At 38.3% G+C, this 27,973-nt stretch overlaps 2 protein-coding genes across 3 annotated transcripts; one reads left to right on the top strand and one right to left on the bottom strand.

The window, feature by feature from the left end:
• Positions 1 to 24: 24 nt before the first annotated feature.
• On the bottom strand, positions 25 to 27,966 carry LOC145212209 (uncharacterized). Of its 2 annotated transcripts, XM_080080250.1 has the most exons (10): positions 27,957 to 27,966; positions 11,030 to 11,140; positions 10,282 to 10,357; positions 9,718 to 9,857; positions 9,549 to 9,605; positions 8,777 to 8,943; positions 8,389 to 8,471; positions 6,713 to 6,828; positions 2,923 to 3,063; positions 25 to 2,278 (listed from the first exon to the last, which is right to left on the bottom strand). In XM_080080250.1, exons 2-10 carry the CDS (start codon positions 11,108 to 11,110, stop codon positions 1,526 to 1,528), a joined length of 1,614 nt encoding a protein of 537 aa, XP_079936376.1. In that variant the 5' UTR covers positions 11,111 to 11,140; positions 27,957 to 27,966; the 3' UTR covers positions 25 to 1,525. The 2 variants fall into 2 exon arrangements, with proteins under 2 accessions (XP_079936376.1, XP_079936375.1); XM_080080249.1 differs by lacking the exon at positions 27,957 to 27,966 and having other exon boundaries at positions 11,030 to 11,279.
• LOC145214905 (adhesion G-protein coupled receptor G7-like) lies at positions 13,719 to 22,082 on the top strand. Its single transcript, XM_080083527.1, has 16 exons — positions 13,719 to 14,065; positions 14,700 to 14,807; positions 14,869 to 14,988; positions 15,350 to 15,457; positions 15,861 to 15,997; positions 16,362 to 16,520; positions 16,625 to 16,855; positions 17,211 to 17,441; positions 17,839 to 17,961; positions 18,028 to 18,168; positions 18,687 to 18,796; positions 19,110 to 19,317; positions 19,612 to 19,753; positions 20,487 to 20,650; positions 21,263 to 21,433; positions 21,757 to 22,082. The coding sequence occupies exons 1-16, from the start codon at positions 13,969 to 13,971 to the stop codon at positions 21,961 to 21,963; spliced, it is 2,457 nt and encodes an 818-aa protein (XP_079939653.1). The 5' UTR covers positions 13,719 to 13,968; the 3' UTR covers positions 21,964 to 22,082.
• Positions 27,967 to 27,973: the final 7 nt, after the last annotated feature.

Below are 27,973 nucleotides of genomic sequence, written 5' to 3'. Positions count from 1 at the left end.
AGCACGAGACAAACAAACAGCTCATTGCAGTAAAAACTCTTTTTATTTACTGTTGAAATCTCAGGAACACGACTTCACATATCGACGAAATATATACACGGGCTTTTAGTTGCCGAGAGAGACCAGGTATGGCGTCAAGTCCTCGTCGCTCCGACGTAAGATTGTTCGTCACAGCGAGCTTTTGCATAGTGGTCGTTTGGAGCGAACAGTGGGATGGGAATGGACACGCCTCTGTAAGTAATGATGCTGAGTACGATATCACATGGGCGCAGGTTAATTTTTTACCAAAATGTGAATAAACCCTTTCAAGTGCATTTTGGAAAAGTAAAGGAAACCCTTATTTTTGTGTTTGGTTTAACGACGTAATTATTTCATAGACCCTGGTTTTAAATGTGTAAAGTTGTTAATGGTGTGCGACAGAAATAAGAGCATTAGATTTAAGATGCGAAAATTGAACTTACTATTGCGCACAATTGAAGCATTTAATTTGGCCGGGGCATTCAGCAGTGAATGTGCTGGGTGTTGGTGAAAAAACAAAGCGATAATAAGGCACATAAACCAAACGTGGGTACCACGGGATAAAAAACTGGAACACAAAACGCGAAGCATGGAACACGGCAACATTCATACTGAATTAAAGTGGCTACAAAGTCACTGCAAGAAATCGACAGACGAACAAGTCTTTTAGAAATCATGCCTTACAAATCAAGCGGGCAAGATTGGAAAGTGCCGACCTTCTTACATGGTAGGCCTGTAAGCTATTGTACGTATATGCTGCAAGCAAAGACCCAGAAACACCAAATTACAAGCGTAGACGATCAGCACACAGAAAGCTTACTGCTGCAGGAAAAGCAGCTACTGCAACGGTCCAAGTTAAGTCAAAAAGTGGGTGGAAGATAAACGGCGTGTTGCTACATAAGACAAGGTCCATGGTTCCCAACGCAAGGACGTTGGCAAATATTACGAAAAACGGGCGGCACCAAAATAAAGTAGATCTGTACGTACATGTACATTAGAAACTTTCGACGCTAAACGAGGTTGAGGCCAGAGTTAAGGCGCGATTGAGTGAATACGTTAACAAAACGAAGTGGAAAATAATCATACGGCACGGTCATTGGACGCATGGTCGGTATAGATAGACAAACGACCTCACGTTTTTACTATTGCAAAATGTCACGTCTGATAAAACCTCGACATGATGAATAAGGTTTCTTGGACAAGTTCTATTGAGCACACCTGCTCAGATAAAAGGTCCATAGAAGTGAGAAATGGTAACCTTTAAGGAAACCCGGGAGTTAAAACTGATTACGTAAAAAATTAGTCAGGTCCGAAGGAACAGTGCAAAAGAAAATATCAACAGCGCGCGAAAATTCAACAAGCGATCAATAGTTGGTTTTAAAATAAACCTACGATTTAATAATGCGTACAATGCCTCACACACAAGAGGACCGAGAAATGGGACTCGCAGTGTTAAAACGGGCAAAAACGATAATATGGTGCTTCAAGTTGTTGGTCTGGTGCAAAACTATTTCAAATGAAGGGCGTTGGTGGTCGAGGTGGCAGTCCTGATCGATGTGCCGCTGCTGCCCATTCCGTTCGCGTGCATAAGCGGCATAACAAGGTTTGGTTGGAAGCCCGAAGTCATCGGCATAGCTGTGGGTGGTGGTGGTGGCAGCATAGAGCCGGGATACTTGTTGCCGCTATAGCTCTGCAGAAGCGTGTGGGCAGGGAGGGACGCGGTGCTGCTAAACTGAGGGGCGAAATTTGCAGGAGCGTTCTGAGGTACTGAGCTGCTATTCGCCGGTATCCCGTTGCTGCTAAATGGCACGGGAGGTCGACTTAGAACCGACACTGCTTTCACGACGTTACAGGCGCTGGCCGCCGCGGCAGCAGATATGAGGAATGGTTGGGTATACGCAATCGTTGTGTTCTCGCTGCTCGGATGGACATCGTTAAGACGAGGTGGTTGGTGTATCGATTGCCCGCCAGGTTGCGACATTATTCCTGCCACATCGGCGTGCGTCATGGCGCCCATATGCGACTTTCCGAGCTTGTCTGGTTCACAACCTGGTCGGTCCCCTATAACGATGCCCTGCCCGGGAAAGTGGAGGCCTTTGTCCGATATTTTCATCTGAGGTTGCGACATGTTTGCAGCCGAATGTTTGATGCCCAGCGCAGGAGAGTCACGTGACGGACCGTCCATGCCACCAGAGAAAGCAGCGGATGATCCGGGAAAAAATGGAGGACAATGCGGCGAATCAGGCGACGACAAAGGCCCCTTTAAAACAAAAATATGCTATATAAGAGCCTTTAACTAAAAGTGCTTAATTCGGTTTAGACTATGGGCCACTAGCCCAATTTAAAAAAATTATGGGCAACTCCGTTTTTGAGTAAATTTAGCATACAAAACAAGCATTTTGGTTGGAAATATATTTCTTTAAAAAACATAATTTCGAGAAAGTTTACAAAACGTGTCTTACATGCGTATTCGTTGAATAGTTTAATAAACAGAAATTTAGTGAATAATTTTACCAAGATGCAATGAAGCGTAAATAACCTGTAGAAATATATGTTAAAAAAGTGTAATAGAATAAGTTAACCACCAAAAAACGTTTATCGTATAAATTAATGTTACAACCATGTCAAAAAAGCAACGTCTTGGGATGCGATCACTTAAATCTGTGTTACTATATTTTCGTTCAACGGTACCCCACATCATTTAACTTCAAGTATACGTTCGTACCACTGTATACAAACATAGCGCACGGGGAAAGTCGTACCACAAACCGCAATTTGAATAGAAGTTTGTTACATATCAGCGACTGTAAACACTAACACATATACGTCTATCACTGCTTTGCGAGTCAAATGATTTTTAGTATTAGTATTGCAGTTATTTGAATATTATCAAGCTCTACCCACCTCGCTCTGCGATTGCTGTTCGTGCATTGCGATTCGCTTTTCCTTCTGTCGTCGATTACAGAACCAAACCCGAACCACCTCCTTGTCGAGGCAACATTCCTCCGCTATACTGTGAAGGTCGTCCGAGTTGGGTTTAGGATTCTACAAAAAAAACATCCCATTTATCAGAAAACACGGTTTTTACTATTTTGAGGTAAAGAGCATTTCGTGTGTAAGACAATGGTCGAAAACAAATAACGTTGCAAATGGGTGTGGTGTTAAAAAATGGGAGTGGGTGGGGGTCTAAGTGCTCTACAAGTTGTGTTCCGCAAATATTTTTGAAAATTTTGGTTTGTGCTAGAATTTGAAGCGATTAAAAAACCTTGTGTTATTCAAAATATTTCATGTACTAGCCTACAAATTATATCAAATTATATGTCCGCCTGCGGTTGGGATCAGGTTTGTGGTTTGTCTGCCCATCCCTACATTAACAAGGTACAACACTTTTGCGCCAAGCCCTCTTAAAGTTGTAGTTTAAATAACTTGTCGCCGCCATTTTGTTAGCGAGTGGCGGCGTTTACATTTAAATTTTTAAAAGCGAGAAATCTTTCGCAGTATATAATAGCATGCAACAACTAACAGGTTGGTTGTCATTCCAACTGTGGAATAACAGTTTTTTACCCAATGCTTAATGGTAAAGGGAGTGGCAAAAAAATGCGACAACCTTTCAGAATCAAAACGCGGCGACGTGACTCGAATCCTAGCCATCGTGCAGGGACACGCGCTGCTAGGGACTTGTGCAATGGCATCGAAAAACGTGAGTCATGTTTTCCAGACATGTAATGGCACCACCCTAACGTCTTACGTACACAACATGTTGTTGTTATTTGCGCTTAGATAAGGCCCTGCCACAGGATGACGTGATGCAATGGCCCTCTACGCGTCATGCTGAACTGAAGGTTGGGCCTCTACTGCGTGACTGCAAGTGAGTTGCATATATGTGGTAATAATTCGACAACAATATACAAAATATCCCATTATATTGCAAAACGACCATAGAGTGGCACTTTTTAAACCGTGTAAGGTTATAAGGGTAGGTTTAAAATAGTTTTAACTGTTTAGATCCTCAATATTTTTTGCAAAGCACGGAATGCACGTAAGCCATACAGGCAACAATAAAAAAGTGCTTTCGACAGTTTACACAAAATTAAACCTTGGCTTCCATGCAAACGACCTTGGAGAAAGTAATTAAAACACGCAGAGTAAGATTTTTGAGGCAATAACAATTTGTGGTGTCATATTTGAATGTAAATTTGGATTTCGTACTAGCACTTTAAAATGCCTAAGGTAACATCAGTAATCTCCGATCAACCGCCAATTTAGTTTACATATACAGGACATAAAAAAGCAACTTAGATCGAAACCGTGAAATAGTATTCAAATGTAAAGTTCAACGAAACGATCTGATGAGAAATGTCCAAAAAGACATAACATAGCAAGTATAAAGTAATGAGAAACTAAAACAAAAAAGCGTTGCAAAAGGCTTCGACTATAACGTTCACAAGCAAAAGGTAGCTAAACTATTTTTCTTTGCAATTTAAACATTTAAGGGGAAATTTCTTAAAGTTTTAGGAGGCTTAAAGTTTGAACTCCCCGCCTGCTCTTCATACCACACGTTTTTTACAGGATTTAAAAATTCGCCAGGCCGCAAAGTTACAAAGTCAATCGCCTTGGACACCTGACACCGGTGCAGTGTGTGTAGTTAAATACCCGACTGGCTGTATTTAAATTGATCATGGATGAAGACACCATATCCGACATCCTGCTATCGTTCCTGGAAACTTAAACACACTCAGTTGATGTTTTCGTTATTTCGCGGGTCGTAATATAATGTGAACATGAGGCTTAAGCAAAATCGGTTTAAGCATTTCTAAATACGGTACAACCCAAAGATACGTTCGTGTGAAAATGTTACATAGGTCTGAAGAGCAATCAAATTAATTTCGAAATTTTCGAATTTCGGAAACCGAAGCATGAAGTTTAGCAGAGATTATGCGATTTGGTTTTAGGGTTAAATAAAGGGTTGAATAACGCGTTAACCCTTTTTATTTTAAACAAGAACCGCCTGGTTAAGATAAAATATGCAAAAACATACACATTATAAGTTTTGTAATGCCTGTGTTTACAAACAAAGGCAGTCACCCAAAAGCAAACAAAGAAACAGGGCTAACTTTCGGCACCGGCCTTACCACCGACAGGAACTTGCCTGAGAGCAAGGATGAAAAATGATACACTATACATTTTAAAGCTGGACCAAAGTTGCAAAACCTCGCAAAAATATCACGATTAAAGTACATCTCGTCGGGACACGGGTCGCCAAAACAACAAAATGGCAGACCACGATCTGGTAGAGCGGTCCTGGATATTCAAGACCCTTTCTCGGAAACCAAGCTAATTACAGCTTCGATGCCGGACGATTCTACGTTAACTTGGCAGCGAAAGTCTCTTGTGAGAAAATCATTTTGAATATTGGCTGGTCCAATGTACTTTACGTGACAAGTTGCATTGACGTTGAATTGTATGCTAGGTAGGAAATCATGAACCATCGCTAATGGGAACCGGGATTAATTAAATTTCGTACGAAAAACAAAGCGTTGCAAGAAACGTGCAGGTTTGCCACGATTAATTACTTATTTTCCGAAATCTGTGAATAGGCTTATTTATAAACGTACGTATTGAATCAGTAATTTTTTGAATTTGTTTACTTCGCTTGATCAAACCAGTGGGTGTTCAGTCCCCTTCCATCCTTTAGTAAAGTGGTTCTAAACCTTTGATCCGACGGGGCTTTTAGGGTGGAACGCGAGTAGTTTTTTGCTATACCTAATACAAGTGAGCAACTTATAGCTAACTCAACTGACCAATCCTAGTTTTGGGGAAACTTATGTCTTTGACATTCGTTTTGGAATTGACAACCTTGCAGGCAGGCGTCAGAAATAGTTTACTCTATAGTGCAGTACTTCTCAAACTGTGCGTCGTTTCAATTTTCCTAGGGCGTCGCAGAATAGTTTCGTTTCGCGGCTTTTTGTTGTTGTATCAATAAATAGGGATGGGCCGAGCCGAGCCGGAACCCGAGTACTCGGTACCAAGCATCGCTGTTTTTAATGCTCGGTGCTCGGCCGAGCAGTTGCACAAACTGACCCGAGCGTTAAATTTGCATATTTATGCCCTGCTAACATACGAAACTAGTGTTCTAAAGGGTGTCTATGAACAAAAACAAATGATTTTTCAAATGTATTAGATAGTGGAAAAACGCATACTTAAAGGGCATGTACAGCTTAATAAAACATCGCCGGTGACGTAAGAGATCTTGTAGAGCTAAAACGTAGAAAGGGGATTTTTGTGACGTCATAATGCACCGAGCGTGCTCGGCCGAGCACCGAGCATTAAAGTGAGATGCTCGGTGCTCGACCAAACAGAACATTTGCAGTTTTGGCACATCCCTATCAATAAACACAACTTTAATAATAAGTTTCCTCATTAACTTTTATTTGCTGGTGCGTCGCAAGTCCAGAAAACTTGTCCAGGCGCGTCGCCATAAAAAAGTTTGAGAACCACTGCTATAGTGGAAAAGAATAGGCCTATATCTTAATATACCCATCCAAACAGGGTTTAGGTGGCACGCAGTGATAGAAAAAATAATCGGGTGCACATGGTACGCAATCAGTATAAGGTTAAGAATCACTGCTTTAGTAGTCCAAGCTAGTTTGTTGACAACGCACTAACATAAGGTCCGTAAACAGAACATGCTTACCTGGCTAAAAATGACGTCAAGTGTGCTGCGCTTCTTCTGGTCGATGCTGGTTCGCTTTTTCCGTTTTCTACCGGACTGATACTGGGGATCAAGTTGCGGCATCACCACAGGACGGCCTACAATTGGGGAAAGACAATATGCAAACGATTAAAAACTTTCTCAAAAGGGCCGACCCGCTGCGCAATGGACTTTCCTATATTAAAATTTCTGTTTATAATCAATGTTAGCGCCATTTCTCTGCGCATTTTGATACATAACAGGTCAAATTAAAACCGTAGCATACTTTAGGGCGAAAAACTGCCTAACGCTAAATTTGCTCTGGTTGTCTTGGGAACGCGCAGTCAAACACAGAAAAGACGCGAATGTGACATTCTGTGAAACATGATCGCCGAAATGCCACTGATAGTGTTATCAAGGTAGAGGTACAAAGTACAAACGACACAAAGTACACAAAAAGCACGCAATTGGTCCATGAACCTTAAGGTTGCATGTTGTACAAGTCACTTGCTAAAGTTTTGCATTGAATTTAAATCAATGTGGGCAAATTTAGTGTTGCAAATGAAACATCGAAATCTGTTTGTTCCACACGGAACCTAATAAGTTATTTGGAAATTACAAACACCAATATATCGGAAGGAGCTTTGCTTGATTTAAAAAAAGCTATTGTAGATGGTTCAAAGAGATTTGCATAAGATATTTCATTGTTACTATTCACTATGGATGTCTTTGCAAAGGATATCAAAGGCACCTTTGTCGGCCTAAGTATGCCACCGTGGAGCTAATTAAAATCTCTGGAGGGAAATAGTGGATTTCAATGCAGCCCGTTACTACACACCGGGTCGAAATGCATAAAGGTTGCAACATACAAGTAACCTAACCCGCCGGTCTCTTGAAATACTAATCGGTGCGAATATAAGCGTGACACCTCCACGTGGATAGAGTGGAGCATTTAACGATGTCTATACAAACAGCTGTCACAAAAAAATTTCCACGAAGCAACACTACGTTCCTTGCACCCTAAACAACACCGAGTCAGCATATGGTTGGCCGTTTTTGCCCATTCAGGCCTTCCTTGCTCCGAGGAAAATGAACCTAGCGATTGCATTGATTAGCATATGCATTTTCTTACAGGCACCTATTGTGGCACCCACAGGAAGTCCCATCGCGAGAATATGAAAAGACCTTCCGCTGCGACGCTACTCTCACCCAGGGAACGCTTGGTAAGAAACAATGAAGACGAGCTTGTATCGGGCCCGGGGAGGACGCGACACGCCTGCAGACCCCGGTCATTGTAACGCAAACAATCGAAAGCCAAGAAGCATTTGAGGGACCTCCGCCCGTTGGTTAAACTCCACGCCAATTATTTAAGGTGGCAATGAAAGCAGCTCTTTTCAAACAAAATTGCAACAACCTAATGTTAAATTATTTTTAAAAAACTTGTCGCTTGGGGCCAAACTGTTAATCGCTATACAGCCGATTTAATCGCTTTTACAACCGTTTTAACGCCTTCAATAATAAGGGTTACACAAAACTGATCACTGAAAATAGAAATTCCCAGATAAAGTATATTTCGACTGTAATTTCGCAAGCAAAAATGCAGTTTTGTTCTAGGTATTTTAGTGAAACAAACATTAAAAAAATCAAAAAAGCTATACGTAGTTCTGGTGTTCTCTTACCGTCTTTAGCGTCCATAAGAACGGTATTTGTGTCCTGTAGCCACCTTTCGAGTAAGGGTTTCAGCTTGCACATATTTTTGAAGCTGAAAAACAAAATTGGGACTTAATGGACGGTTGACCACAAGCAGGGCGTTGGTACAAAGTACCGGTTTTGTGTCATACAGCGTCGGCACCATCGAAACTCAAAATAAGCCACCGGTTCTTGGTATACAGCCTAAGGGTATTTACATTATTCTTGCTTGTCGACATGACGTACTTGCAGCCGAAAGCGATGAAACGAGACAATATCAGTCCCAGGAGGAAGAATTGCGACCGCAAGTTAAATTTACGTAGAAGTAGAAATTATGTCAAACAGGAAAGAATTGCATAGCTAAATATGTACCCGTACCTGAGATTGAGAGCTTCGAATCGCGATATTGTGGTTTGGCTAAAGTCGTTGCCGTAGAGACGACCCATTGCAAGACCGACGTCACCCTGCGTGAAACCCATCTTGATTCGTTTTTGCTTGAATTCTTTGGCAAAGATTTCTAGCTTCTCTAGTTGTTCGGCTTCTTCCTACAATACACAGGGAATTTAACAACATATGTAAGGTTTTTTTTCTTAAAAACCAAAATAGTTTTTGTTAAAGTAACAAAATAGTTTTTGGGCGTAGTGAAAAAGAGCATTATATTAAGATATGTACGGATTGCGCTTGCAAACCTACTACACGAAAACGTGAGCTGCTGTTTTAATTCGTGCCAGGTCGCAAAATTGGACACATGCACGTTGTCCAAATGCCTCAAGAGTGATTAATGCCAACAAATTAACGAGCTGCGTGGCTTTGTTTCGAAAGATATCAGCTAGGGAAGCGTAAATAGGCAACGTGGTCGCAGTCATCACATAGAGCCCGGACGTAAGCTCCATTAAATGATGCAGTTTATGCAGCTTGAACAAAACCGGGGCTTTATTTTGGCTTTCTGAGAATGTGCAGCACACAAAAATGGGGAACTAGCTTTGCAGACAACATAGGCGGGTTGACTGTTAACGCACAAAGGAGAATGGTAGGGACGCTGCAACGTAACACCCAATACGGATACGGTTGTGGCACCGACAACCGCCTGCTGCACCACACAAAAAGACACATGCATGCCTCGTTGTCGCCGGCTTTCGAGGCCACCTACCATTTCGTAGCCGTGGTGTCTTCGCATCATGTCAGATTCGTTTAAGCCGTCCGCGCTCTGTGAAATGAGGAAAATAGGTTAACTGCGCAAACATGAACGGTAAAAGGTACTTTTAAACTGCAAATAAACAAAAGAAAGTTAAACTGCAAATAAACTAAAAGTTACTTACAAGGAACGCGTTTCCGTCGTCAATCTGGTCACTGTCACCTGATAATTCGTCCTCTTCAGCTGAGGGCAGCCTTTCTTTGTTAACTCGCAAACTTATGCCTTCCTGATCGGTACCGGACAGTTCTTGACTAACTTTTTCGTCTGAAAGATAAACATTTTCAAGTAAAAAACGAGTCCTGAACATTTCATACTGATTGTTGACAAAGCCAAAAAATATTGCAAAAAATGCTCTCCGAGTTAGACAGATAATTGGTTGATCTTCAAAGCGGTGCCACCTTACCATTCACAAATGTCAATTACAGAAAATTACTGATGTGCAGCTTTTAAACTGACAAAGAGTGGCACTTAAAGAAGTCTGAGAGAAATTCTCAATACCTGATGGCAATTTATGTCGCATAAATACAACTTACATACCTTGAAAACTAGGTAAAATTTCGAGAAACCTATTTGTGGTCAATTTTTATAACCTGTAGCAAAACTAATCCTACTTTCTTTTAAAAACTCAGTTCTGTACAAGCCAAATTAAAAAACAAAAAACAAAAAGATATACTATGGTAGCACTGACCGTTGATATCTTTGGAAACTAATCCTGAAATTGCTTGAAAAACTTCTGTACGAGCCAAATTACCTTGTTTAGCAGGCTACACAAAAAAACCTTGTTACTTTTAATGGTATATGAAAACTAGTAAAATTACACAAACAAACAAAAAACTTTACAACAGCTATTTCATGGAGTCATGTCTGTCTGGCACGCTGAGCCCAGGATGGACACATGCACAGTCACAACACACGAGTGGCCGGTAATAAGACATCACTTCTGAGTAGGCACCCATATAATATGCAAATGAGGTTATGTCTAACATGTAAATGAGATGGGATATGGTCACCTCACTGGTATGGTGAAGGGCTCATACTACAGTTCCTTGATTGCTACTTGTTGGGAGGATTTAGTGATGATGACAGCACAGTGAATGCTAATATAGGTCCTCAGGCAGTTTTTGTTGTTTTGTGCTAGCTCAAGCCTGCCTCAAGCGATTAAGAAGACCCAAGTGCAAAATGACTCCAATATTGGCATGGGTTTTACTTTATTTGCATTGTGCTTGTGACAAATATTTGACCAACATTAACCTTTACATTTTTCAGTTTACTTTTCCTGAAAAAAACTTGAAACATAAAAATTATTTGACATGATTTTTCTTTTAATGTATTTTAAATCAAACGTATACCAAGTAAATATAGTTTTTGAATAGTTTACTGGGAATGACTAGGAATTGTATTTTGACCGGGTTTGACCAAGTAGTACTACTACTTACCACATCTTTTGCATGATTTGATGATAGTATGTTAAATGCTTGCTGTTGCAGTTGAGTCATTTGAGTTTGATTAACATTCATTGTTCCATCTAACCCTCAATGGAAAACTGGCTTTATATTTTTACTGCACTTCAAAATAATTGTTTGTCAGGTTTTTTTAACTATTCAATCACACACTTTGGTCTTTCACCTTTATCTTGACTATTTACCCTAAAGAAAAATAACCGATATTTATTTTAGTGCACAACTTCTTTCTCCACAATTGCTCACATCAAGTCTGCAGAGCGTTGCAGCTCCACAAGTGAGTTAATGTCATTTTTGCCCCATCTTTTTAATACACTTGAAAATTTAGCACCAACGTACTGCCTGGTCAAATTTATCTAACACATGGGGATGTCGTTAACTGTCATATTCTGCAGACTGGGACAACCAGTAATGATAACTAAGTCTTTTAACACTGTAGAAACAAACACTAACATAATGTTTAGCAATTTTTTTTCATCTGGATAAAAAATTGTAAAAAGGGGACACAGGGTCAAAGGCACATAACAGAATTGTTAATGAAATGCTACGCATTTCACATGTTTTTGAAATACTGCTATAGCAACTTTGTAACAAATTATTATTGTACCATTCAATTTAGACAAACCACATTTTCAACAGACTTCAGCAAACCAACATGATTATTTGGAACACTATCTACAGACCTATTCATAAGTTTAATGCTAAAAAATAATGGCCCAAATAAAAGTAAAAAGAGACATGCTTCATTCTATTCAAAGAACATTGTGAAATACACTCATGTGTTTTAGTCTCCATTAGTTTAGATTTAAAACAATTGCAAGTTAACACGATCATCACCATGTTAAAACAAATCATTTTAAAATGACTAAGTAACATTTCTTCAATGACGTATGTTATGGAAATGGAATAAACATAGACAGCTCATGGCTTTACCCTTGATGCAGAAAATATGCTACATATAATCAAAACCAAAGCTGCTTGTTCAAAATATGTTTTTGGAAGTCAGGTCATGAGGCATTGGAAAGTTTAGAATAGCTTGTGAAATTGTAACCATTAGCACCAAAATAACCTTTTAATTTTTTTATCAGTAAGTAATTTATCAATAACCGCATTTTTGATGTTCTTGAAAAATTATAAAACATTAAGAGCCATTTTAAGATGCAGCTATTTTTGCTGACTAACTTTTTCATTACAAATAGAGCAAACAAATTGTTTGATTTTAGTTGTGGCTTTATTTAGCCGCTTAGCTCCTCTCATTGGATTGGATTGGACAACGATTCCACGATAACATGGAAATCAAATTACACACACGGAAAATCCAAAATATAAATCTACAGTTTTTACATAAGATTTTTAGATCTTAAGCACATGACTCTTAGATCCCCGTAAAAAAATATGAAAACGGAGAAACTGCTCATCATAAATTTCCACCACTACAACGACTTGTTAGGTATTGGTAAATACCATCACAAATACCACAAGCTGTCATTAAGTCCGGATACAGGAACTAGTCCACAGGACACTAAAATCTAAGATTAAAAAAATCTGATAACTAAATTTTATCGTTGCAACGATCACACTAATGATATTTTTACAAGCAAAAGACGCGCTTCATTGGGTAAATAGAAATAGGAGCAACTTCCATGGCTTCGGTCTATGAAAATTCTACTTACACCATAACTCACGTCAGCCAAAAATTTAGCTAACTTTTGATACGTGGCGCAAAGAGCACAAATCCTTATTAAAAACTGCATATCTCAATAGGGTTGGGTTTAGGTGTTATCACTAAAAATTCAAAGAAACTAACTCCAAAATTAGGTTCCTGATATAAAAATTAAAAAACTTAACTTCCCAACCTACCCCTGTTTAGCCGCTAAATAAATAATTCGGCTCATACGCCACCTATCTTTTATGTGGACTGACATGAGTTATGGTGATAGTTGCTGTACCTTGGGGTAGAGCTACTAACACCATAACGAGAATCTACCCCCAAATTTGATTGGTTATATCTCCAAAAATGCTCACGGTTAGGGCTATTAGGATCGGGGTAAGGTATTAGCACTTAAAATTCAATAAAACTAACCCAAATAATTAGTTACTAATGTAAAAAATTTATGTAAATATTTCCCAACCCAATCCATTTATAGCCGCTAAATAAAAATTCAGCTTTTTACGAAAGCGAAGTTCTGATTCTCGTTATGGTGTTAGTAGCTCTTCAGTACCTTGGTCGGTGCCTACAAATCTATATCGCTTTCTTTTTTCTGCGAAATACACTCGTTTTTTGCATTATACTTTTGTCATTTCATTTTCTCTGCGATAGCCTACATGTTTACTGCAGGTGGTTAGCGTTGTGGTAATGTGGGTAAAAAAATAAAGATATTCTGGATGTGGCATATATGAGTGAAAAAAATTTTCCCAAAAAATATATTTGCCCATCACCAGGTAGTGTGTACACAACCCAAGGACCAATTCCAATATAGTCGCATGATTTAAAAAATGTGTCAATGTTACTCGCATAATTTTCACACCGCGTCTTTACCACAATTTGGTCAAATAGTAAAGAAACATCCGTTCACACCACGTTTTGCAATGTTGCTAGTGGCCAAATCCGGTCCGAACAGATGTTTTGAGTGGAAGATTGGCAGGTGGCGCAAATCAGTGCAAGCCTTTTATAGCGTTTCAAGCGTCTCGTAACATTCGGGAAGGCAGGCGTTGTCATTGGATGCGTATGTGAATAGCATAGGTACCAAGTAAACTTTCTTTTACCTTATTCTGCTTGAATCAGCATCGATGATTTGTTGCTCGATGCGATAACCGGAAGAAGGGACTACCACGCGTCAGCTCTTCGTCATAGCTGGTTGTGACGGTAGTAAACGCGACAAAGACATGTGTTTTGCGCAGGGACGCTTCATTTGATGATTTTTACTTCTGAAACGAGTCAAAAGTTTGTTGTCAACACTATGAATGCTTGTTATGCTGTTTTGGTGCTATGTGTTGTTATTAGAATTGCAGGTTAGTACCCTAAAATTAATCGCATTTTGTTTTGTTCATTGTAGAATGTCAATGTCAAACATAAGCTCACTTCATGTTATAATAAGCGTGCCACACAAAACGGTTGTGTAAAGTTTAAACAGTTCAGATTCTGTGCAACGATTGTCAACCTGGTTAGTTTCGTGATGTGTTTATTGTGCAAGACTATATACAGCGCAGCTATGATAAAAGGTTAGATCATTTGAATTGGCTTTTTACGTCTAAAATTGACCTGGTCAAGTTTCTACTTCCGCGAGCCAATTGCGCAACAGCACTCATGCCAAATTGAACTCAAGTTAAATAGGCTTCGCGTTTTTAAAAGTTGCCAATTTTGGGCACATAAAGGCTTAGAAATGTAAAAGCTTCTGATGTATAACTTTCTGTTCAAAGCAGTACGCTAAATTCAACCCTTTTAAATTAGGCTATTAGGTAATTTGGGGGGGAAATTGTCGTTGCTGTTGTAATGGCCTAGGCAAGCTTTACAACTATTATTTCGAGTGTGGGTGACGTTTCAGCGACACATTCTTCAGTTCGGTGGTTACGAATTTTATAATGTTATAGTTTAGCCAAAGCAGTGTTTCGCAAGAACATTTGAAATAAATGTTATTTTTTTCAGTGTCGAATCCGGTCGTATCTTCTGGAAATGTTAGTAAGGATGACGTGATATGCTGCGAACATGAAGAAAACGCTTGTGAGTATTCCTGCCTCAACCAAACCGACCCAGGTATGCAAACGATGTAGTATCGGTCAAACTAACTTTTCAAACACTTTGTATTGATTGACAGGAATAGAAAGCTGCAATAATAGTTTGCCTTGTTTAAATACAACTCTACAATGCCAGCAGCAAGATGGTGAAACAACAAAAGAGTGCAAATGCTTAGCGAGGCACTTACGAATGTCACCAGGTAAAATTAAAAAACATAAATACAATAATCCATCAGGCAACTGTTACTTTATAAGTCAGGTATCAAAAACATACAGTTTTGCGATGGTTTGCTTTAGACTGGGGCAGGGTCGAATGTTTTACATAAAAAAATTATCGGATAGGCTACGTATATTACAAAGCATGAACGTTTTTAAGTTTTTGTAAAAAAGTTAAATAGAAAATAGGGATTTCATTTCTGTGCCAGAGCAGAGAAATTTGTATGAAGCTAAATTTCCAACGAGGCGGTTATCTTTTCTAAGTATTTCGAAATTATAATGATGATGGCAGTCCTAGTTCAATCTCTAATGCCTAATATAATTCTGTTGATCTGTTGCTTATAGATAAATGTAAGTCCAAGACTATTAGGGTGTCTTCAACAAGGGAATATTATTTCGAAGTTTTTTCAACAAGTTCAATTGCAGAATCCCGAGAGAAATGTCCAAATTCAGGTAACAAAATTATTGTGTTACCTTATATTTAGAAGATTTAGAATTTGCAACTAAAAATTGTAAACGCGCCTGAAATAACAATCCCACAGCACCAAACTCGAAAATTTAGATTTTCTATTTACCAAAGTAAAATTACGACTCAAATTTGGCCGCGTGTGAAGTCAATTTCGCATCTAACTATTATTTAAACTTAATTTCGAACCCGGCGCGAACCTAAATGTTCACAGTATTGCTAAACAACGCGTGACATTCCGCTGACAACAACCAAATATATTGAATCAAGCTTTCAACAATACCTAGTCGGTGCTAGTCGAAACTTTAAACAAAGAAGAATCAGCATATTAAACTGATATGCATCGTACAGTTATTCATGACAATTGATAACCAACGAGATTTTCTGTAGAATTTCCAAAAGCTATTATATCTTGTTTGTACGATGAGTCCTGCGGAGAGGGGCCATACCGAGGCCGCTACAGGCTAATGACGTCAACTTTGCGCATATTTGACTGCGAGAAGAAGATCACATCGCTTGTGAAAAACGTAGATATATACTATTATTCACAAAAGAATTTATAGTAAAAACACTAAATCAGTCGCTGTATATTGAATTCAAGACCCTGAATGGCCGCAGTCGCTTGCTGTACTTGCAAGGAGATTTCATTCATTGAGGAAAGTTTTTCTAGGCTATTGTGTTATATCCTAGAGCAGACCAAACTGCAAATTCAGTACATTTTTTTTACAGTTTCAAAAGTTTTGCTATTATTTTGCTTCGACGTAATAACAATTCTTCTCTGTTTATCGGATGTATCATGTTTGCAGTTTTGGCACTTCTCTAAAACACTCTTTTGGAATAGTCACATGTCGTGTTATATCTTACAATTGAATAGCGTTGTTGTGTTTTAAGGTGCTAAACAACGAAACGTCAAAGGTCGATATTGATTATCTCAGTGGACACTTGCTTAATTTTACGCTTACCAAGGCGAGTCTGACGTCAGAAGAAAGGTCATCAGTTGTTGCCTTCGTGGCCTACGTCAGAATCAATGCGGAAAACAAAAATGTTCAGGTAAAACATATTTTCAGATTTTGTTTCAATATAGGTTTTATGACTAAGATGTACTTACTGCTTAACTATAAACCGATTCACAAAATTTTAACCAATTTTTTTAGGTGAGCGAGAATGCCTTTACCAACATTGCGTTGCTTGCAAATGACCTGGTTTCTCGCGCATGGGCAAATGCTACATATGATACAGATGAACAAAATGCTTCACATGATACAGTTGCTAAGCAGCATGTCGAACAACAGGAACTCGCTTATTCTCTCTCTAAACTTGCCCAGAGGTTCAAATTAAAAAACGCGTCTTTGTTCCGACTGTTTTCAGAATCCCTGGATTTACAGGTAATTGGGTTTACACTTTATTTGGGTTTACACGTACGGTGAGTTTTCTTTAAAATGATACACGATTTGAATATCACCCGATTTGTTTTGTAAAACCTAATGACATGACTTATTGTTCCCTGCGACTCACTGCATTTCTTTGTCAGTTTGATGTTACACTTTCGGTTGAATGTTTTCAGTGTTTTAAAGTATACTCCACTGTGCATTTAATCTAGTTAAATTAAACACGTAAATGATCGTTTTAGAGACATTTTTGCTGCTTCAAGTGTGCTTTACCTTAATTTTAAATTTTTCGCTTGTAAATTTTAAGGAAGACATAATTATTTTGTGTTAAACTGAACTACCTTTTTAACAGGTTTCCGAGAATACCGACGTTTCTTCGGCAGTAACTTTTGAAAACAATGCAAACGGAACAAACACCCATGAACACATCCGTGTCATTGTTCCCGGAAGCGTTCTACAACAGGCGGCGTTACTGTCATCTGGCCAACAAAGACAGTCAAGAAGTTGGCAAAGCGTAAGAAGTTCCTTTATCTACTACTATGACGACACACTGTTCTATTCAGACCAGGACCATGTCGATTCGGTAAGCAAGTGGAATTTATAACTGGCTTCAGAACAGAAATTCTAATAACTTAAGAACTCACATCACACAAATTTGCGAATATCGATGGATGGCTCAAAGAGCAATTGCAAATATTTAAAAGCAAATTGTGTGAAAATGCTGACGGTTAGAGCTCATGCGGTTAAGGCGTGGTTCACAATAATAATAACAACAAAACCAACTTCTAAACTTAGTTCCTGACGTTAAATCAGTTTCTAACCCTGTCCCAGTCTCATTGTTAATTTAAATAACTGTGTTCTTTACGCTCTCTATTGGATATGAGCAAACTTTTTTTGTAATTTGAGTTCTTACGTTAGTAGCTCTACCGTTCAGAGCAATGACAAAAATGAAAAGCGTGAAAGTTTGCTAATTCCGTTAGGTGATGTCAATCGATGTTGGCGTCGATTTGGAGCTAAACAATCTTACTGAACCAGTTCGAATACAACGTCTGGACGAGCTATTAAAGTACGGCAAAACTCCCGTGACAGAAAACACCTTAAAGGCAAGTGACAGATTTTTTCTTTCCTGATTATTATTATGCTTACGTGTTGTTTTTATTACCATACAGTCCTTACGCACATTAAGTAGATGCGTGTACTGGGATCAAAATTTTCGTCGGTGGAGCTCTGAAGGATGTTGCCTACACATCTCCGATACAGGAGCACCAGAGTGCAGATGCCACCATCTCACAAATTTTGCTGTGATTGTTGTAAGTGTATTGCAGCCTACGTATGTTTACCAATAATCTTCTCAACACATTAATTGAATTGAAGCAGTGTTTCCCAAAAACGTGATTTGTGACCTGGAAATTATTTTGGGTGACCAGTTTTGTAAAGTACCTTTTTTCCCTCTGCTTTATATACTGTTGCGCAATAATAATTTCACAACAGCTTGTTTTAACGTGTTAACGCTGTTTATGTTTGTGACGTCACAAGTTGTCTGGCTAAAAAGGACTCGCACTAAAAGTTCGGCCAAAATAATATTGATTGGTCAACAGCCCGAATAAACTCCGAAAAGGGCACAGCGAATTAAAAAAAAACGAAAAGCTTTACTGTTTGCAGATAAAAATGCATCCCCATGTGTCTTGGAAAATAGCAAAATTAAGTTTTTGTGAGTCACTGATCTAAGTCACAGGTATTTGTAACAAAATTGATTGTTACGGCGTATAGATACATTAAGAGACAAAGCTGAAAAAAACGTCTACTGATGGATTATTTTGCGTTGTAGAAGTCAGATGTGGTGGCTTCCGATATTGCGCTTTCTCTTGTGAGTGACGTGGGATGCATCCTTTCTATGGTTGGGTTATTGTTGACTGTAATTGTGCACCTTATTGACCGGTACGCAAGTTGGTTATGTTCCTTCTTTGAACCTGTGTAAAATGAGTGGATAAATCATCACTTTTGAATAATGATATAGGCTACCCAAAACTGTCTGTACACAGTTAAATGTTTTAAATTAAAAAAACAAAACACGCAGCAATGTTGAAACGTTTTTTGCCTTGTAGTCTACATTTTGCTAACCTTAGTTTGTGATCAAACGGTTCCTGCAGTACTATTAATGTGGGGTTTTATCATCCATAGGAATGAACCAGTCGGCTTCAAGCAGGTATATTTGATTTTAACATTACAATTGTATCAATTTTAACAACAGAGAAATCCGACAGCGACGTCCTGTTAAAATCGTAATCCACATTTGTTGCAACCTTTTTATCACGTATCTTATATTCGTGGTTGCGATCGGCCAAACGAGCAACATGTACGGCTGTTTACTTGCTACTGCCTTACTTCATTACTTCCTTCTTACATCATGGTGCTGGATGAACGTCTACAGCTACGACATGTACAAGTCACTAGTAAAGGTACATTTTCAGTACCACTGTCCCTTGTAAAAAGTGTATTTGTCTGTATAGGCCAACTTTTCCACTATTATTGCACCTTTTCAGTTTATTGCCCGTTAAAAAAATTAACACTATACACGATTCCAGGGGTATATGGTTTATTGCATTAGAAATTGTCACAACGTCGGGAATATTATGTCTTTACCATTTATACGATACAACTAAAAAAAACTCATAAATAAATCTATTGCAACATGCCGTTCCTATCAGTTTCCTTTGGCAAAAGTGCCTTTTTGAACGTCTTTTTAACAACAGGTGTTTGACGAACGACCGCGACGCTTTTTGCAACTTTGTATGTTGTACGCATACGGGCTACCTCTTGCAATTGTCATTATCACAGCGGGTATTGCGATTGGCTACTTTGATCAACAGCGAGTGAGCGGTCTATGTACTCCAGGTATACTATTTTATTCCTGTTTCGCTTCTTAATTTTTTTTACACAATAGTGTATGCACATAAAAATATGTATAGTGTTATTGAGTATGCAGACAATATGTAAACTTTCATTAAGGCCTATAACAGGGGTCGGCAACCCCTGGCACGCGTGCCAACCTTGGCACGCAAGGTGTTTTTTCATGACACGCCAACCGATTTGGGTGTTTATATTGAAGTAACAATTTAACCTGTTACACTGCTTGTTTATAGTTTTTATCAAGCTATTATCTTAAAATTTAGCCTTGCATGCACAAAACACGCTGACTTCTCTTTATTATTGATATCTGCTTGCACGAACCACTATTATTTAGAAAAACGTTGGCACGCGAGGTCATTACCACATAGAAATAACAAGTAAATTGACACGCGTCGCCTAAAAGGTTGCCGACCCCTGGCCTATACATACCAAATTATTTAAATGAATAAACCCCCAGTCGAAAAGGGCTTTAATTACTGTACATTGGGTTCGGTTCGAGTTTATTCTGGGCTTGCTCTTCATGCACCATAGCCTAACAAACTCGATCCATACTTAATTCTATTGAGTAAAACCTTACTTAGGCCCGACATTACCAAAGCAATGCGATACAAATGTGACCGAGTGTGAAGTCAGACCGAGGTCTATTTGTTTAAACTCGAAATGTCCCCAAAATGCTCAACCCCACTCCGAGTCTAATCATGTATTTATTGTGTCACAGGAGACGATCTTCTACTTGAGTCATATTACCGAGCTCCAAACATGTGTTGGCTTCACAAATACTCGCTTTATTTTGGGTTTTTAGCTCCCATTGGCATCATGTTGGTTTACAATTGCGTGGTGTTCTGTCGAGTCACCTATGAGCTCTCGTGTAATAATTCACAGGTTTGTAAAACAGTGTGAACGATTTCTTTCTGTCTTGATTCTAACGAGAATGCAGGGTAAATGGTAGAATGGTAGAATGGTAGAGTATACAAATATTCAAGGGTTTTAAAAGCTAGTGAAAACCACGATACATACCTAGCTATTGTACCTAACTATATTGTATACCAAGGCATTTTGTTTTCTTTGTTCATGCAAAATATGGTATACCACTTATTATGCAAAAAAGGCGTCCAGGGTTTAGCGCGGGCTTAATTTGCCACCAGTAGGCATGCCACCATATCAAATATCCATATATTAATGTCAAGTGAGCACTATTTACACGCGCTCAATGCTATATAATTTGAAAAGTGTACATATTTAAAACCATTCTATTGGGTTCGTTTGTATGAATCTGGTAAAACGCACGAATTATGTTTTTGAAAAAAATACCAAGGTTCTATCTACGGTTACTAAGTACTTACCTCATTTTGTGAAACTGAAGGTTGTAAACAAAGGTACAATGGATTTGTATTACGCCAAAACACACGCAATTGATGCAATTAAACAGTCATAAGTAAATCAAACAAGCCTTAACGCAATTTGACCACCGTAAATGGCATGGCTTATTTGCAGGCGAGATCACGTGAGCTCCGACGCACAGCAAAGCAAAACCTTATTATAGCTGTTACTATGACGTCAATGCTTGGGCTTACGTGGGCGTCAGGATACATTGTGTTGATATCAGACGATCAGCTTTTCGAGACTATCACTAGTTGGCTATTTGCTGTCCTTTGCACACTTCAGGTGAAACACAACATCATGCGTTGTCTGCACAGTAGGCTACACTGGCACATCATGCTTTTTTATCGCTGCCGGTTTGTGTAAGTTTTTAAAACAAATTAATGTTTGCTACATTATACCCTGTTAAACCATGCAGTTCCGACTAACCAAACGGGTCAGGTCATTAAAATATAATTAAATTTTAATTTTATCCGTAAATAGAAACGTTTAATTTATATCTTTTGTAAAGTCTTAAAAAACAGTCTTCTTAAGTGGCGAAAACGGAAGATACAGTAAACTAATTATTAGGTTCGTAATAAATGTCCAACGTCCGCTATTTTTCACAGGGCTTCGCTATTTTTATTCTAACCTCGGTTCGGCGTTCTGACATGCGTAAGGTGTGGCTGTCTCCATTACGAAGTATGGCTCGACGAACTTCGATCATTACCGGCTCTGGAATTTTTCGAAGTGCGCCTCGAAAGCAATCTACCTCCTCGGCGGCTTGTGGCAACGGAGCGGGAGACTTAACATTAATGCACGGGAAAAAACGCTGACATGTTTGTTTTAGCGATTTATAATGTGTTTTTTTAATCCTTATGAAAACAATTTTTGGCGTTTTTTATGTCAGTATTTTTATGTGGTACAAAATACAAAACCTTTTTGCTATCTTAAACATGCTGAATATTTCTGTTCATACTGGGGTCGGCAACCTTTTTGGGCGACGCGTGCCAAGTTACTTGTTATTTCCATGTGTTAATGACTTAGCGTGTCAACGTTTATCTAACTAATAGTGGTTCGTGCCAGCAGATATCAATGATAAAGAGAAAGCAGATTGGTTTTGTGCATGTAAGGCTAAATTTTAGGACAATGGCACGATAAAAACTATAAACAAGCGGTGTAATAGGTTAAATTGTTACTTGAAGATAAACACGCAAATCTATTGAAGTGCAATGAAAAACCACTTCAAGGGTGGCACGCGTGCCAAGAGTTGCCGACCCCTGCATGGAGGGTTTTCGAGGTTAACTTACAGCTAAAATAACTTCAAAACTGACTAAAGAATAGGACTAAAATATGTTAGGTTTTCGATCATAAAGCGTTTGCAGGAGGCTTGATTTGATGTTTGGTCTGACTGATTTCAAGTGAGTGAGCACGCATTGCGCTATTACCACACTTCCTTTACTAATCAATAGATTAATTAATTAGTGGGCAGACAGACTGTATGCATGGCAACTGCTTAGGATCAGAATTGAGTGTAGATTTTCTAGTGACAACCTTTTAGTACTTTTAAGCTCGATTTCTTTAGCAGGCGCTAGATTTAATCTACAAGTGTACGAAAAGCAACTGTATAAAACAGGGGTCGACAACCTTTTTTGCACTGCGGACCGTTTTTGAAAGGATAACTTTATCGCGGACCGGTCTTTAAAAAAACTACAAATATTTAGCAATAAAAACGCCCAATTAGTTTATCACCCCCGGGATACATGGGCAAAATGTTTCATAGCATTTAACCTGAAAAATTTTACGGCCCGGTAACAAACTGCTCGCGGACCGGTACCGGGCCGCGGACCGGCGGTTGCCGACCACTGGTATAAAATATGTAATCTTTTTTTTGCTTAGTAGCTTAAATTTCCATCCAAAAAGGTCTGGCATTCAGCAGCCTTTGGAAACATTAATAAAAAAATCTTTGATTTCTTGCATAACAAGATGCAGACCATTGCAGTAATTGTCGCAATTTGCTGCAGCATGGTAACTGCGCAACGAGGTAGGTGCAAAGCATAAAAAATTTAATCTGATTCTTGTGTACGTCAAACGTATAGTTTCAAACGGGAACTGAGTTATACAAGATAAAAAAATATTATTTTAAATTATTTTTTAAACGAGACTTGAGTTCTAACTATATAATAAATCATTGCTTATGCACGCATAAGATTACTTATCTCGACTCAGCACTGCTATGTTTATCTTATAATCCGGACAGAAGTTAGACTTCATTGGTTCCAAAGTTATGTAATATAAGGTGGTCTTTTTACATACAAATGTCCCCGGTAGACCACATTAAAAATATCGCCTGGATCACTTAGTGTAGTTTGTACTGAAGTCATGGGGGAAGCCGTAAAGAAAATAGCAGTCTGTGTCATATAAATTTAGGGAACGCCAACGTGCAACCAGAGAAGTGTAAAAATGTCATAAAGTTTAAGAACAATTGAATCCCCGAAAAGACGCAGGCCTACGCTAAGGAGGTCGCGTTTTTTAACCTTTTAAATTGATTTTGATAAACTTAAGCTTGTGTGTTAATATTTTATTCAAGGATCTATTCACCAGTTTGATGACGACGTTTACTTTGTTGGGAGTCTTGCCTTAAGCTACGAGAATGCAAAAACAGAGTGTTCGAATTACAACCAAGGAAAAATTTACAACTTGTCTCCCGAAAACACAACTTTTGCCTGGAAGATAACGAACACACATGTTTCCAGCTATGCATGCTTTGATAAGTCAAAGACCGAAGACGCGGGTAAGTTATAAATATTTTCAAATATTTAAAATTTAATATGAAAGATTCACAACAAAGTATCGGGTATTGAAAACAGAGAGAGAAGGAAAGTTTTACGTAGCGGCTCAAAGTGATGGAAGCTGTATGGCCTTTGACAGAAAAGACAACAGCACAAGCCAGATAAATTGCAACACGTTGGCTTTCTTTATTTGTAAATTCAAAGGTACGTTTTAACCCCGGTTATCATGGGCGTCAGAACATACCGATACAAGAGGGAGCTTTTATCCCTAAAAAATGTGTATGTATTTCGTTATAAATTTCACAAATGTGAAAGTATCGACTTAAAAAAGATTCTTTCCTTTGAAACTTATACGCCGTTGCCGATGCCACTATAGTTATAACCATTTTGGTTACGAAAGTAGGCCCTTCTGGTCTTATGGTAAAAAAAAACATCGAATCAATTCTCTTATAGTTTTAAAGCTACAATAATTTATCTAAACAAATTGTAAAGTGTTATTATAAATGAAAATACTGCGCAAAATGAATGTAAGGTATTGCAAGCATTTCACGAAACGAACGTCACCGCAATGGCAAATTGCAGACCAACTCGCAAAAAAAAAATAGCTTGCCAGAGACCACGAAATCGCTTTCTATTATTATTGTAGTTGAACATTTTTATCAATTTTAGGAACAATCGGAGAAACACCGATTGGCCGAAGCCGATGTTCAGAATGGAAGTTGGTGAACATTCAAATATCCCAATGTTGTCAATTCCTCTGGCTTAACACCACAATCGATCACCAGACTCACGGCTACACAGTTAGTTTAACAACAGTACGGAACAACGACTGTTCGGTAACATACAATGTCACAAGGCTTGGAAATTATTGGAGCGAACGGTATTTTGTACTCTATTGGAATAATGTCACAAAAGGAGGTATAGTATATGTAGCTTTAACTGCTAAAAGTAGCGATTCTAAATCTTTTAAAATGTATAAAGTGTAATTGTAAAGGGTTCAGAAGGTTATAATTGTTGCATATAAATTCCTGCTAAACATTCCTTTTTAACGTTTACACAGATTCAAATGCTTTATGCCAGGCAAATGCCACTTGCAAGGACTTTCGATGTGATTGTGACGAAGGATTTGAAAGTAGCCGCGGTCAGTGTACAGGTAAGGCAAAACGCATTCTAATTTAATCTTCAGTCATCGATAACGAAAGTCAGTTGGTTTGACTGTGCAAATCTTCTTTAAAACACAATGTTTGCAGATATTTTAAGATACTATAATAAATAAACTGCTGTTTCACACACATTAATCGTAATTGATGAATGCTTGACGGTGCAATATTTCAAAGTTTAAACAAAGCCGCACTAACAAGTTTCCACAATAAGACTTTGCTCAAATGCTTAAACACAAAGTTACAAATGCATTTGTCAGAATAGGATTTTCAATGAAATAGGACAAATAGCTAATGCGATGGTAAGCGCTTTGAAAATGTGTATTGTTTCTCTTGTGTAATTGTCCGTTTAACTGTCTGAAAATGGAATGTATGGAGACCACGAATAATATTACTAACTTAATATAAAAATAAAAAATAAAACTTTAGGCGTTTCTGCCTCATACAAAATGGCAGTTGTGTTTTGTATAATTACAATTTCCTGTACTTTTTGAATTTTCCTTTTTAGACGTCGATGAATGTGCAACAAACACTTACGCATGTCACGCCAACTCTTCTTGTAACAACATCGTTGGTTCATACAACTGCGCATGCAAACCCGGCTTTGAGGGAAACGGAACTCAATGTACAGGTGTGTCTGTTTAAAACAAACGAACTGTCACGTTTCTGTCGACCTCAAATCTGACTTTGGAGTTGAAAGATTTACGAAGTTAACAGTCATGCCGATGTCCGAATGAAAATAAATAAAACGAGAGCAGCAGTTATCATTACGGTGGTGGTCAACATGTGTGTATAGAAGTTAAAGGAGCAATCTGTTACTTGGGTAGATTTGTTAAAATGGAACCCGGAGTCCACATGGAACCCGGTTAACGTAGGAAAAAATAAAGCCCAATTTAGGCAAAAACGTGGCAAAAAAACAATGCCAACGGTGGTGTCAAACCCGATTCGTGTCCGGTTATTTTAAGCTTAAGCCAGAACCCAATTTCGAAAGCCCAGTCCGAATTACGACTCTGACAGGATAACACATTGCTTCTCAATGATGAGAACCATGAACAGCGTAATGAAAAAAGAATGTTTATTTCAGATATTGACGAATGCCTAATACCGGGTTATTGCTACTATGGACGTTATTGGTACCGTTTTGCTCCGTGCGAAAACTGGCCGGGAGGTTACCAATGCAATTGTCCTGAAGGATACTTCACAGATAATACAAGCCGCGGCACTTTCTATTGTCATGGTAAGATAAACGATAAACTGACCACCATTGAAAAAAATTTATGAGTTGTATCAACTTGCAAGCAAAATGGATTGTTTTTATTATTAAGAATTTTTCAACGCCAACACCACCACTACAGTTCAAGTGTCGTTTAAAATAGATCATTTATACTTTGTCATTATTGTTTCAAATTAGTTGCACCTTTTACCATTAATGTCAAACTAATTGTATTGTGCAGTGTTGATTACTAAACAAGTTAGGAGATCTGAACTTTAATAAAACGGACAAAAAATTGTCTGCAAAATGTTGACCCCTACCTGCCCCAAAATAATTAAAAACAACAACAAATGCTTGTAGACGTGGATGAATGTTCAAAATCGAAACCGTGCGCCCCAAATTTGATTTGCAACAACACGTTTGGATCGTACCATTGTACATGCAACGCTGGCTATTATGTAAACGAAACTAACTGTGAAGGTATTCTTTGGTTCGATGTTTGAAAAATAGTAGAGGGTATGTTTAATATACAATTACCACACAGATGTTGATGAGTGCAAGGTAGGGGACAACAGTTGCCATTCCAACTCAACATGTAACAATACTATGGGTTCTTACGTATGTACTTGCATAAATGGTTTCAACGGCAACGGAATTAATTGTGAAGGTAAAACATATGGATGGTAATCAAAAAAAAAAAAAATTGCACTTCTGAAACTATTGGTTTGTGCTTGATAAATTTAGAAATATTTTTTAGACACTGATGAGTGTGAAACAGACGCAACTGATTGTCATATTAACTCCACCTGTATCAACACCCTCGGCTCCTACGAATGCATTTGCAAACTTGGCTTTGAAGGCAACGGAATCGATTGTGAAGGTAAAGCATATGGTATGGTAATTCTAAAACGCCTAACATTTTTAGGTTGTTGGTCCAATAATAACCACTTTTTTGTTAGCAGCATACTTTACACGTTTACAGGTTAAAACACAGAAAATATTCAGCGAACTTAGTTTGTATTTTAATTGTGATAGATATTCCTATGCCACAAAGTATGCGATAATTATGATAATATAATGCGCTGTTCATAAAAGTTTTTGAGGCACACATGGCGATTTCTTAAGTCACTAGCCGCAGCACTGGTTTAGATTATATAGGCTATAGTACATTTTCTTAAAAACACACACTTTAATCTCTATCAGCACTTTAAGCGTTGCAAAGTCAAACAGCAATTAGAGAGCCTGTAAAATCAATTTGCATAATTACTAAGCAAAATAAAAAAATATTAAATATTCTACACAAAAATGTTTCAGAAAACTTTTATTGGCACGAAAACCAAAACCTCGAGCATTAAGCTTATCATTTATTTTTTATTAAAGTGCGTCAATATTCAACTTACCTTTGCAGATGTTGAAGAATGCGCAACAAATATTAGTAAATGTCATGCTGATGCCACCTGCCTGAACACTTTGGGTTCTTATAATTGTCTTTGCAACAACGGTTTTCAAGCAAATGGAACCGAGTGCACAGGTATGGGACGTATAAAACGTTCTGAAAAAGATGTTCATGTGTTTTGTTTTCAAATAACTAGTGCAGGTTAAGCTCATTAAAAAAATAAACTGACGAAAAGTATTCGTATTTTTTTAAATAATTTATTGCAAACTATATTTTTAATTGTAC

The sequence above is a fragment of the Phallusia mammillata genome, chromosome 2 (genome assembly GCF_965637545.1).
Source record: "Phallusia mammillata chromosome 2, kaPhaMamm4.hap1.1, whole genome shotgun sequence".
Taxonomy (NCBI): domain Eukaryota; kingdom Metazoa; phylum Chordata; class Ascidiacea; order Phlebobranchia; family Ascidiidae; genus Phallusia; species Phallusia mammillata.
This window is presented reverse-complemented; position numbering and strand designations above follow the sequence as displayed.

What these genes read in the sequence shown, in the direction of transcription:
- LOC145212209 (XM_080080250.1), bottom strand. Translation starts at nt 11,110, where the DNA reads ATGAATGTTAATCAAACTCAAATGACTCAACTGCAACAGCAAGCATTT. An exon ending in GACACCACGGCTACGAAATG is followed by an intron (nt 8,944 to 9,548) that starts GTAGGTGGCCTC and finishes TGTGTATTGTAG; the next exon opens with GAAGAAGCCGAACAACTAGA. An exon ending in TTCGAAGCTCTCAATCTCAG is followed by an intron (nt 8,472 to 8,776) that starts GTACGGGTACAT and finishes TTTGTTTTTCAG; the next exon opens with CTTCAAAAATATGTGCAAGC.
- LOC145214905 (XM_080083527.1), top strand. Translation starts at nt 13,969, where the DNA reads ATGATTTTTACTTCTGAAACGAGTCAAAAGTTTGTTGTCAACACTATG. An exon ending in AGAGAAATGTCCAAATTCAG is followed by an intron (nt 15,458 to 15,860) that starts GTAACAAAATTA and finishes GATTTTCTGTAG; the next exon opens with AATTTCCAAAAGCTATTATA. An exon ending in CGGAAAACAAAAATGTTCAG is followed by an intron (nt 16,521 to 16,624) that starts GTAAAACATATT and finishes CAATTTTTTTAG; the next exon opens with GTGAGCGAGAATGCCTTTAC.